This window comes from Protomyctophum bolini (genome assembly GCF_963924005.1).
Source record: "Protomyctophum bolini genome assembly, chromosome: 11".
Taxonomy (NCBI): Eukaryota; Metazoa; Chordata; class Actinopteri; order Myctophiformes; family Myctophidae; genus Protomyctophum; species Protomyctophum bolini.
The window spans coordinates 18909944-18922779 of NC_137872.1; the positions used below are offsets into that span (position 1 = coordinate 18909944).

The 12836-nt window shown below is 43.4% G+C and overlaps 1 protein-coding gene across 1 annotated transcript in view; it reads right to left on the bottom strand.

Annotated features, from left to right (window-relative positions):
• LOC308323332 (trafficking regulator of GLUT4 1) overlaps positions 1–7772 on the bottom strand; it is a gene marked incomplete at its 5' end in the record, with an annotated part of 8244 nt that extends 472 nt beyond the window's left edge. Inside the window, 3 exons of the mRNA XM_080775053.1 lie at positions 1614–1746; positions 3296–3591; positions 7628–7772. Coding sequence (XP_080631179.1) covers positions 1614–1746; positions 3296–3591; positions 7628–7772 — 574 coding nt within the window. The remainder of the gene's footprint in view (positions 1–1613; positions 1747–3295; positions 3592–7627) is intronic.
• Between the last annotated feature and the right edge of the window lie 5064 nt (positions 7773–12836).

A 12836-nucleotide genomic window follows, 5' to 3' on the forward strand; every position in this document is an offset into this window, starting at 1 on the left:
TCAACTTATTTGCAGCTTTGTAGCTGTTGCATGTTTTGTACCAGATGTTAGATGTAGCTTTGTATCTTCATGTCACTGGCTTCCATTAAAAATGAATGGTAGCCTGTAGCTTTGTATCTTCATGTCGCTGGCTTCCATTGAAAATGAATGGTAGCCAATAGCTTAGTAGCTGCCAGTGTGAACAAAGCATAAGGATGTTAAGGCTTGATGGAGAATCAGTGCTCCCAGAATGCACTCTAGTCTGGGTGTCTTCCCTCTCGTTGCTTTTAATCTCATCTCAGCCCACACCTCGTCCCACTCTTCCCGCTCTGTCTGTGACCTCAGTTCCACATTCACTTTGGCGGGCCACAGCAGAACCACCCACTTCCTGTGGACACCATACACCGCTGCCTTCATCTATTATTCATCCACTGCTTCGCTGCTACTGTAGGATGTCCTGACGAAGGTCCTGAAAGGATGACACATAAGGCTGAGGAAAAACGTGTGTGGGAGTATGCCGGGGCTTTATTTTGTTAAGTACTGGGAGTCACTCTCCTTGATGAATCTCTTTTATGCTATACCGTATTACAGTATGATATGACAGACAGACAGACAGACAGACAGACAGGCAAACAGACAGACAGACAGACAGACAGACAGACAGACAGACAGACATCCCTCTCGAGGGAGGACGAAGACAGCTCAGCTACAGATCTTGCATGACCGCCCGGTCAAGAGTGACCTGTGCGACCAAAGTGAAGTGACAGTGGAAACAAATATTTTCAAGTTTGAACGCACCTTCAGTTCACAAGCCTCTAGCCTGGTTTGGCCATATTAACATGGATTTACTCTCGCTTCCTCCTCGATATCACAGCGGGGAGGAGGCGTGAGTGAGTCCACGTTGTGTCTGGCAAAGCCTGCAGCTAGGCTACCAAGCCTCGTCCTCCAACGCATCGTTTAGTTTACCTACCAGCCAGGTTGTCTGCAGTGTCTGTCGTGCATACTCTGTGTCGATTAGAGTGAATTAACGTTCCACTCCTCGCCAATATAGTGGCACAAATTGTCAAATAGCTCTCTGTGGTGAGTCCAACAGTAAGCCACATGCGTAAACTTCAGTAGCCAGTTCATGAGCGTAAATACAGTGACACACACAGACAGCGCAATGGCCACCATCCTGTGCCATCCGTAAAATACAATTATAAATACATACATGATTGCAATGATATGCAATGATAGATGCAATGATAGTTAATTTGACCAAAGTTTGGCGAAAGCCCGGTGGCTGCTGCAGTGCACATATACACTTTGCCCCCTGGCTAATAGGCTAATAACGTGGAGGAAGTTAGAAGAGAGAGAGAAGGGTGCCCCATGGGCTTTTATTTTAATTTTATCGGTTAACCATTAGCCGTTAATGTTGTCGGTTACCAAATTTCTTAACGGCTAAGGGCTATCGGTTGGACACCCCTACTGCTACCTAGTACATTTTCCCTCAGAAACTATATATATATATACATACCGTATATACTGTATATATATATACTGGTATGTTACAGCTTAAATCAGAGGCAAAAATTGAACCTCAGTAAAAGGAACTGAATAAAAGTGATATTTCTGGCAGTGTGCGATGGCTTTACCTCCCCAGTTCATAACGATGGCTGCGGTGATGACGGCGATCCCGCCCACCAGCGCCACCACGGACAGCACCATGGCGTTGCGGCCCAGACGCCGCGCCCCGTCGATGTTGCCTTGCTGCAAGCTGTTCCGGGACTGCATCCAAAAAACACAATGAAACACAAAGCTGTGAAATAGCTGACGGTGTGCAGGAAGGTATACGACACCAGTAAACAAACTAACAGCAACACTGTGTTCTTTCATTAAGGTGAAAAAGTATTGTGGCACGCTACACACACACACACACGCACACACACAGATAGGTTTGTATTACTAATAATTGTGAGGACACATCATTTTAGTACGGAGACTTTATGAAGGCCATTTTTGCAGTATTGATGCATTCTTAACCGTAAGCCATTTTTCACCCCTGTGTCATTTATCTAATGTGAACATGCAAACTCCACAGTCCACACAGTGGGGCCCTTAATTTCGCCAACCCCGCCTCGGGTATGGGCACTGATGCCCTGGAGGAGGAAACACCCACAGCGTCCCGAGCGGGAATCGAACCCAGGACCTTCTAGCTGTGAGGCGATAGCACTACCAACTGTGCCACGGTGCCCCCTGTTCCAACCGTAAAACTAACTCAGAAAATCTTTTTCGTAACCATGAAACAACATTTTTCTTGTGGATCACAAAATAATTGTTTTCTCAAATTCTACTATACTTGTGGGGACATGTGGCACACACACACACACACACACACACACACACACACACACACACACACACGCAAGTGTACAGAACATTATGTTTTTATGTGGCCACACCACCAGTTCAAACACTTTAATTGCCCAGGTTATTTAATCCATTACATTATAGCGCCCAACCAACACCACTCTAGAGTCGATCAACAACAACGGGAGGTAAGAATAAATCTATCGCGAATATAGGTCTTAAATGTAACTAGTAACAGCCTTGTTTTTGGAAAAGGTAACTAGGTAATGGATTACTCATAATTGCAAATATAAGTTAACTCGTTAGGTTACTCGTTTACCAAAAAAGTATTCTCGTTATATATACCAAACTCCGGTGATTACTAACACATCAAACACAGTGTGCCATTTATAAAGAGGAAACTATGTGCCTCGCACAGAGCGGTCTAGGTGGACATTAAAGGCTCTGGGCCGAAACGTCAGGTGTGTTTTACTGCTGTTTGGTCTTCAATAAATAAGACAACCTGTAAGGAATTCAAGTAAGTCAATTCAAGTGCATGGTGATCTTTTTTGAGCAAGTGTTTCAAATCAGCAGAGCCGTGGTGTGCACACCCAACAAATGTGAACTAAATTATTTAACTGTTTGAGTGCTTGCATTCTCCTTTTCAAGATAACTACACACAAGCCAAATAAAAACAAAGTTTAATGATGCTTTATGAACAATTGGGATTTGACTGCGTTGTTTGTCAAAGACACAATGCTAAAGAGAGACATTTATGCTTAATTTACTCCATTGCAGCGCGAGACAGCAACAACATTGGGTGAAAACCTACTCTTCAGGTTCATATTCAAAAGATCTATAAGCTCAAAGCGGCACATTTCGAGCTTGTGAATCTGCTTGTGTGACGCTTATAGTACGATCAAGTTAGGGCGTCAATTTGACGAAAAAAAACAAAAACTAAAAGAGATAGGAGCAGCTGCACTCGTACCATGACGGAGAAGGTGAGAGCCACGATGGTGATGGGCCACATGGGGCAGAAGCAGGACAGGATGGAGAGGAACAGGTAGTCCCGTGGTTTCTCTCCGCCGAGGCCCCCCTCTGTGATGGCGCTGGGCCGGCGGGTGAGTGAAGGCCGGGGCGAGCTCATGGCCAGGGAGCCAGAGCGGCTGCCTAGGCGCGTGCGATGCTGGTGCTGGCCGCCGGGCTTGGCAGCATACAGCGGCTTGGGCGACACGTGGGACACCAGGGGAGACGAGTCGCCCGACGCAGGACCGATGCCGTTACCTGGAGGAGAGTGGAAATGGCATTGAGTGGCATGGCACGTGCACACATTAGGGGGCTTGAGCCCCTGCCCTTTTAACCGTCTGAAAAAAACTGTCCTTCCAAACCATGAAGGATTCACTATGGTGAAAGAAATTAAAATTGAAACAAGAAAACATGAAACAAGACCGTGGCTGTGGGGTGGTGGCTATGGGTCTTGGATGAAAATGCTGGCATTTAGGGTTAAGGTTATTTATTGTTGTACGTCTTGTGTGCAGGTACATAATAAAAGTAAACATTTTCTGCTCCCCTGATTTTTTATAGCAGCGCAGTGACAGTGATGAACAACAATAATGCTAGGAAAATACAGAAACAAACCTTTACGGAGAGAGGGGGGGAGATAGAGAGAGAGAGAGAGAGAGAGAGAGAGAGAGAGAGAGAGAGAATAGCCGTAGCATGCAGCAAATGGAGATGGAAAGTGCCTCCACACCTACAGTACTGTAAGCATTTTTGTCAGCATGTCGAATGTTGTGAAAGTGACCTGTGTGTATTGCTTAGCATATAGAATGCTGCAACATGAACTGTGTCCTTGTTCTTTGGCATTGTTCGTCCCACAGGGGGAGGGCTTTTAGGGCGTAGTGTGTCTTCGGGGGGGTCAGGGTCGGTTGGGAAGCGGAACGTAGAATAAACTCTGTTTTTATGGTCAGCAATCTGGGAAAACATTCGGTTTTAGACCACTCAGGTTTCACTCCTCCACTTTCTTAGTCAGAATCATGTCAGTGTCATGATAAATATTGTGTCAGTATCATGTCAGTAACATGGTAAGTATCATGGTCAGTGTCATGGTCAGTATCATGTCAGTATCATGTCAGTGTCATGCTAAATATCATGTCAGTAGCATGTTAGTATCATGCTAAAATCATGTCAGTATCATGCTAAATATCATGCCAGTAGCATGTCAGTATCATGTCAGTAGCATGATGGTATGAATGATATGGCCAGTATTGATTGGTGAGGTCCAGTGTTATATTTACCAAAGTATTTCTACTCCATTGCATATATTAGGCAAATATTGTACTTTTTAGTCCACTACAACAATGAGCATTAGTGGGGACCAATTTTCTGTCAGGACAACTCATGAATGGACAAATTGAATATAAAATGAGCAATATATTTATTATGGTTTGGCGATGAATTGGATCTGCTTTGTAGGTACTCAGATCAAGCGCATCAGTCCCAACCATAGGGACTCCGAATCTCCTGTACTTAAACAGCAGATCCAAAACGACAGGTGGTAGCTGGGGTGGAGGAGGTTGAGCAGCAAAGGTTTAAGCAGACAGCAGCGCGGCAGTATCAGTGTGCAGCAGCGAACAAGCAAGCCGTTTGAGCAGTGCAAACTTCCAGTTTAAATAGCCGGTATGAAAATGGAATGACTGTGTGCATTTGATGAAGTGAATCATGTGAATGAGAACGTGATGCTGAGGCGGCCCAAAGAACGGCCGGCAGTAACTGCACTGAGTTTCCTGACTGAACATGCTCTGCGCATGTCTGTGACAAGCACAAATCTGCTCATACATGGGTGAGGTAGTCCTTCATGTATCTTGTAAACAGGATCAAATCTATTTGATTGGTTCAATTCTGCCAGATCATGGACACACCTCCATCACGTGCCATGGAAGCGATATCATTTTTTGTAATAAATCAATGCAGATTTATTGTATTACCATCAATGCAGAGGGTTTTTTTCTTTCCTTTGGAAATTGGATCTTTGGGGGATTTGATTCCCTGCACCACACAGAAGAGATGAGGTGTGTGTGTGTATGTGTACCGTACGTGTGTGTGTGTGTGTGTGTGTGTGTGTGTGTGTGTGTGTGTGTGTGTGTGTGTGTGTGTGTGTGTGTGTGTGTGTGTGTGTGTGTGTGTGTGTGTGTGTGTGTGCGTCTGCATGCGCCTGCGTGTGTCTGTGCGTGCGTGGTTTTCTACACTGTCACTCTCGATAAAGAACACATTCTCATTTATAAAACATTGAGCACTTAGCCTAAAACAATCAGATTTAAAAGATAGAGGTTAAAAGACTATGGGCTCCATTTTCGTCACCACTTTAAACCTCTTATCCCTAAACCTCTTTGCCATTTTTTTTACTATTTTGCAAAACATTTTTGAATAGTTAAAATGGCCAGTCTACAAGCTCACAACGTGTCAATGTAGATTGGCTAGTTGAACTATTCAAAGATGTTTTGCACATTGTAGGTGTAGAGTTCTGCTGTTAGGATAATGGAACATCTGTGGATGGCACCAGCAATAACACCAGTTACATTTGTAATAGTAACATAAAAGCGACATAAAAAATGGTGTGAGAAATATAATTAAAATGCATAAAAAGAATATCAGAGTGCGATATAAGAAGTGAAAAACACGAAACACTGATCGAGTCATAAAAGCACGTCTTTAAAAATGTGTTTAAGAAGTGATATATATATCAAATTCACATTTCAGCAATAGCGCCATCCTTCCCCAAAAAGCAACGTGTTACAGCTGATACCCCTTGCTGTTATGATTATTGCTGTGCTGTATCCACTGTTACAGAACAGTTTGTTCCCATATCCCACAGAGATGCCTTTCCAAGGTCAGAGCACTGCATCCCCAATGGCATTACACATTACATACACATTTATTCTATGTACTGTTTACGACAGCCATTCATAACCTGTGTGCTGTGGTGTGAAGTAAGTCAGTACATTTATCTAGGTACCGTACAATTACCGTACAAACTTGAGTATTTCCAATTTCCATTACTTTCCACCCCATCTCGAATCCAAATATTGTACTTTTACTCCACTACATTAATTTCAATACTTTAGTTTTTGTTACTTTAGTTACTTTGAAGATTTTGATTATTATTACAAATCATACATTAACAATATATATACACGCACGGACGGACGGACGGACGGACACACGCACGCATGCACGCACGCACACACACACACACACACACGCACTGCAAAAGTGCAAGTACAACGTACAAGCTCGCATCGCAAACACTGTTGTATGATAAAGCCCTTTGAAACAGAGTATCGACTAAAGATACAGTAAACCCAGATGATATGAACCCACATTTTCTGATATGGACAACAAATCCATCACACATTTAGCACTCACAATAGCAAATGATACTGATCCTCCCCTGACATCGTCACTTCAAACTCATGCTGCCTGCTTAAACTTTTGCTGCTCACCCTCCTCCACCCCGCTACCACCTGTCGTTTTGGATCTGCTGTTAGGTACGGGGATTCGGAGTCCCTATGGTTGGGACTGATGCGCTTGATCTGAGTACCTAAAAGCAGATCCAATTCATCGCCAAACCATAATAAATATATTGCTCATTTGTAATCAATAAATATATATTCCAAACATTCTTGAGTTGTCCTGACTGAACGTTGAAATGGGAAAAGGTTTCTTTTAGTAGAAGTTATGTCCCTCGCTGATGGGACGGTGTTTGTTTTGATGTTTTGTCTTGGTGTTGTTATGTGTTGTAGGGCTGCACAAAATGTATGCCAAATATTGCAATATCAATATAGAGCCCTGGAGTGGCCATGGTGAGAAAAAGTATTTATCTCGACCGGTCGAGATATTATCTTGACCGGTCGAGATATTATCTTTTTTTTTGCGATACCGATATTGCGCATAACGATGCGATAATGATATATTGTGCAGTACCAGTAAGACATGTGGAGTTCTGCAGTACCAGTAAGACATTGACTGCAGACTGCTGGGCGAGCACTGGTGCTTTGGCATGGGGAGGTCAGATCAACATGAATGAATTCTGTACTGGCCATTTAAGGAGCATGTCTTGAGTGTACAGCGTTTTATGAGGTCAGATCAACATATGGAATGTCAGAACAGGTCAGCTCCATACATGGAGATCTAAGTGGGTAGATGTCATAGTGATGTCACGAGACCTGGGGCAACATTCAGTACATGGGAGCTTTCCCATGTATGGGGATTTTGAGAGATAGACAACAGTAAAGACAACTCAGATATTAAAGGCTGAACTTACTGGCCTCTGTCTTCTCGTTCACCACCGACAGGTGGTCCTGCTCCGCGCCGGCTGGCTGCGAGGTGACGGCGCCCGTGCTGGAGCGCCGCGACTGCCGTCCCTCCTCCGCGGGGGCCAGGTTGACACTGCTGGGGCTGCTGGCCATGGTGGAAGTCCTTCTGGGTGTCGGCGGTGGAAAGCTGTCCGGGGGGTGGGGTGGGGGACTTTATCTGCAACGGAGAGCCGTGATTTTTCTCAGGCCTTTTCATTGTGAGGACCCACATTTTGACAGTGTTTGAAAAAGTATTCACATTTGTTACTCAAGTAAAAGTATCAATACTGCAATGTAGAGATATAATAAGATACTCTGTAACAACAACAACAAAATGTGCCTAAAGTACCAAAAGTAGAAAGTACTCGTTGTGCAGAATGTTGTCAAATGTATACAAATCTTTGGAACATAGATCTACAAGCTCACAATGTGTTGCGATGAGATGGATTGTGAGTCTGTAGATCGGCTATTTTCAAATGGCCAAAATGTATATGGCAGAGGTGCGTAATGTATGTTTTGTAATAATAATCACCCATCTACAAAGTAACTACTAACTAAACGTTTTCAAATAATTAAGTAAAAGTACAATATTTGCCTCTGAGATATAACGGAGTAGAAGTGAAAGCACTGAAAATTGGAAATACTCTAGTAAAATTGTACAGTACATCAAGTTCAGTACTTAGTTACTTAAATTTGCACCACTGCAATGACTATGGGTACAGCTGCGGATCAGCTGGAGAAGACACTCAGTGAAGAGATGGAAAAGCTGTGTAATGCAGAGCTGAGGAGGATCCAGCAATGCAGTGGAATCTGGGGCCAAATGTTTTTGCCACTACCTCCTTTCTGTGTAGAAACAGGATTCTCCCCTTTCTTAGTCCACTTACTCCCAGGTGTGTCTGTGTTTATTCCTACTAGCAACAACACTACATGTTTAGGGTAGTGACGCTGACAGATTCTGCTGTTAGGAGAATTTGTCTTGAGAGATTACAGCGGATGTAACTCTGGACCCTGATTTAGAAAATACCAATCTAATCTAGTCTGAGGATGGAAAACAAGTGAATGACGGAGCCATAAAGAAGAATCTCCCAAACAGCAAAAAGAGATTCTCCTATCTATGACGCCTGGAAGGTAGGAGTCCATCAAGGAGTCCATCAACAGGAAGGGATTCATGAACCTTACTGAGACCCAAAATTGTTACTGGACTATCTGGTTGAGGAATGGAAATGAGTACAGGGTCATCCTCCCCATAAGAGAGGACCGAGCTCCTGAACATGTAGTGTGGAGGGTCTACTCTGCAACTCTGCATGGTCTCCTTTTATGTGGAGGCCAGCCCAGAGTTCATATCAACTCTTTCACTGGCTGCACTTTCACTGTCATTATTCATACGAATACAAGAGATTACTTCTCATTAAGATAAGTGTAACATAATGTAAGGTTCTTGCTTTTTTCAGCTTAATCAGGAATAGCCTATGTCAGGAACGATGTACACTCGGAAACCCAGACGTTTTTATTTCCAGGGAGAAAAACATTACTCTGGGGCTGAGTCCACTTTCTGCTGATTTCTGATCGTCTGCACCTTTGTTAAATTGATGCACACACGTACCCACCAGGCGGGCAGTCAGACAGATATTTTGTGAAGCTACTAAGGAAATCGGGATTTCCTGAAAGTTCATATAATGGCCTGTTGTGGCGCTGTCATTGGGCCCAAAAAAACCCATAGCCCCATAGAAGTCCATGTATTTGGGCCCAACTTCACCTAGAATGTATTACCTTAATAAACATGGTCATGAATACTTTCTGCTTCCAGTCACTAGTTTAAAGTCTAATTTCTAATGTCATAATATTCTTTTTGGAAAATTATGGTCCCATTTATTAAAATAATTACCATAAAGTCGTGTATGTTCTGAGGGGCGTGGCTACTGTTACAGTCTATGATCGGGATTCCCCACCCACTCGAGTCAAAATAAAAACCAACGGAGAAGAAGGGGGGAAGTCCCGCCTCGTTGTCTGGGCCAGCCAATGGCCAGCTGGGCCCAAACGGATCTAGAAAAACGGCGATGTACAATTCAAGGACTGACAGGCTTCATTTTACGTTCATGTTAGACCCGCGGAACGCTTTGTCCATATTTTTTACAGTCTATGGTACCCACACACACTCCTCTCTCTCTCTCTGTCAATCCAATTAATTAAGCTCATGTCATGCAGTTGCATGCTGTAGTTCTGCCGGGAGCTGCCTATGCCATAGAAAGCATAGGTGAGGTTCCAGTCTAGGAACGATGCAATAAGGTAACTGTCAGGAACTGCTGTTAGGACCCAAGTACTCAAACTCCAAAACTCCAAACATAGCAGTCATGAGGATCACATTTACTTGAGGATAACAACAGCACAATTTACACACAGACAATACTTATTAACTTAAGATCCAGCACAGGAACCAAACAAGGAGTCAAGGACCCAGTTTAAATAGTCGGGAGCTCGTCACCCAACCAGGCTCAGCTGGTCCTCACAGGTGATGGCACGCTGGACAATCAGATACTTGTACAGAGGAGAGGAGATTGGCCAGAGAGGAATTAGGACCCGGAAGAGCCTTCTGAGTTGCGTCACCTCATACGGGTCGGTCTCTTCTATATATTGGCGAATAGTGACAAAGGCCTGAACTGGAAGTTTACGGAATGCACTGGAGTCTATGAGCATTTGTTACTATTTCGAGTTACTAAAGAGGAAAGAGGGAGAGAGAAGGGGAGAGACATGAATGGGACTCGAACACGCGACACGCTGTCATGCCATAGCCTGTGGCAATGTGGCATGTGCCTGGACCAGTGGGCCAAGTGCCCCCCCGGCGCTGTTTTCTGCCCCATCATAACACAACTCTCTAATAGAAGGCTCTGGGAGCAGGGCATAGGAGTGGGAGGGGCAGAGGCAACTCATGGACAAACAGGGAGGGGCTGAAGATATTTTTTTTAAATGAAGACATTTTAAATAAGTGTCTATATATAAAACAAACAAACAAATCTAAGAAATTCCATTAATAAAAGTATATAATATTAAGAATTTGTGAAAATAGCCGATCTACAAGCTACAAGCCAGGTCCCAGGCAAACATCTAATCTCTCTTTTGGGTCTCTACCTGAAAGGTTTGGGAACCACTGGACTAGAGCATTGGTTCCCAAAGTGGGGTCCTTGGAGTGTTCCAGCAAGGGGGTCCCCAGCAAAAGTAGTTAATACAGCAGCACAATCATTTTAACGACTGTATCCATTTATATGTTGGATTATTCAAAATCTTGAGAATGTTTGGAATATTTTGTTTAACCATGATAATAATTATTATTTTATCATGTACTGATAGGTCCAACTAGTTACTGCATGCCGTACACTGGGGCTGCACTGCAGTGGCAGCCATGATATTTCTCCTTGGAGGAACTGGTTGGATAACTGACAGAAGTCCAGAATTCAGTATTGTGATAAGCATTGCTGTAGTTTCCACTGACTGAGCAAGCTTCGCCAGTGAGTGGAGAGACGCAGTATAGGCGGTGCAGCAGCAAAGCAGGTTAGATGCAGTGTAGATGCGGCACAAGGAACTTGGCATGTGGACAATATTTCTTTAGGCAGGGGTGCAGGGGTGTTGCAGTCCAAAACTGTTAATTTCTGGTGACCGGCCAGTCAGACACTAGTCTCTGCTGCATGGTGCTCTCGAGGCACAGCGGAAACTGCTGAAACCTCGGCTCTGTTTAGTGTCTGAAACCTTTCATATTACAAGGACCACCAAATTAGTATGTATTTGGGAACGGATGGCCATCTGATTTTTTTTTATTATTTTGCCAGGGGACCCCATGATTTGAGTTGTTATGCGAGAGTGCAGACTATAGCGAACACCAACTCTGGACTGCTTTATCGCTGCCCTCCTGTTGGTTAAAATGATTAAAAAATACTCCACATTTTTCACATTTTGTTCAAGATTTTTTGAAAATAACCGATCATTGATTGTGATGATATTAACAAATTTAGTTTGTATTGGGACACACTGGAGCGCCACCAAGTACCCCATTTTGAGAACCAACACCAGGCACCTCGGAAACTGCTGTTGAACACGAGTCGCATAGTTGCATGGCGTGTCTCTTTCTATGCTAAGTATGAGATTTCTCGTACTCTCCCTCTAACATTAGCTGTTCCTTACAGTGGCGGTCTCCAAGCTGGGAAACCGGAAATGAAAGTACCTTGCTCGTGAATCACAAGTGTAGTGGTAATGTAACATCATACAAGCCTACAGTCGTATTTTTGTATACTTGTGACTTTCACTCCACAACATTTGAAAAACAAATATTGTACTCAGCCCACTGCATGTCTAGGAAGGGGGAACGTACATCATGATTTAACCACTTAAGGGGGGGATTTCAATAGGCCTACTAAATGTCAATATTAAAAAGAAAATGCCCTTTCTATTTGTATACTTTTTAATATACTGACATTCTCCTGTACTTTTACAAATTTGGCGGAGCAACTTTCACTGATATTAGCGTTGTATACTTTGACTCACGTAGTGGGGTACAGTACTTTGTCCACCTGTCGGTAAGTAACTCGTGGAGTCCTGACTGTATTTTGCCAGGCTGAATAGCTGTGGGAGGTCATCAATTTGCGCCTCTGTAAATAGCGTTTAGATTGTGAATTAGAGCGTATGTGAGAGAAAGGCCATAAACTTCTGCCCCGGAGCGCTCAGCCAAGGCTAGAGGCTCATAAATTCTTCTATTATACCACTATGAAGCAATAGACTGGTGAGCCAAATACTTCCACACACACACAATTAGGTCTCTCGCTCACAGGCTACAGTAAAAGTTCAAGACAGCAAAGGATGGAATTTTACAGTGGTAGAGAAAAACTTTTATTTCTAAGTAAAAGTCCTGTTTTCAAATTTGTTTATTATTAGTACAAAAGTATTGCCTGCAAAAGATATTAAGTACAAATTATTGTATTCATAATTTGGATTATTATTATAGCCAATGCAATGTGCTTCTACAGGAGCATGTATAAATGGCTTTCCAGCGTATATCAAAGTGTCCACGAGGTATGAGGGAGGATACTGGCGAAGAAAGCACTGTTGTTGCACAGAACTAGACGTCACAAGGCTGCCAAGAGACACAATTAATGACTTGTAGCATAATGATGACCACCCGAGGACAGGCAG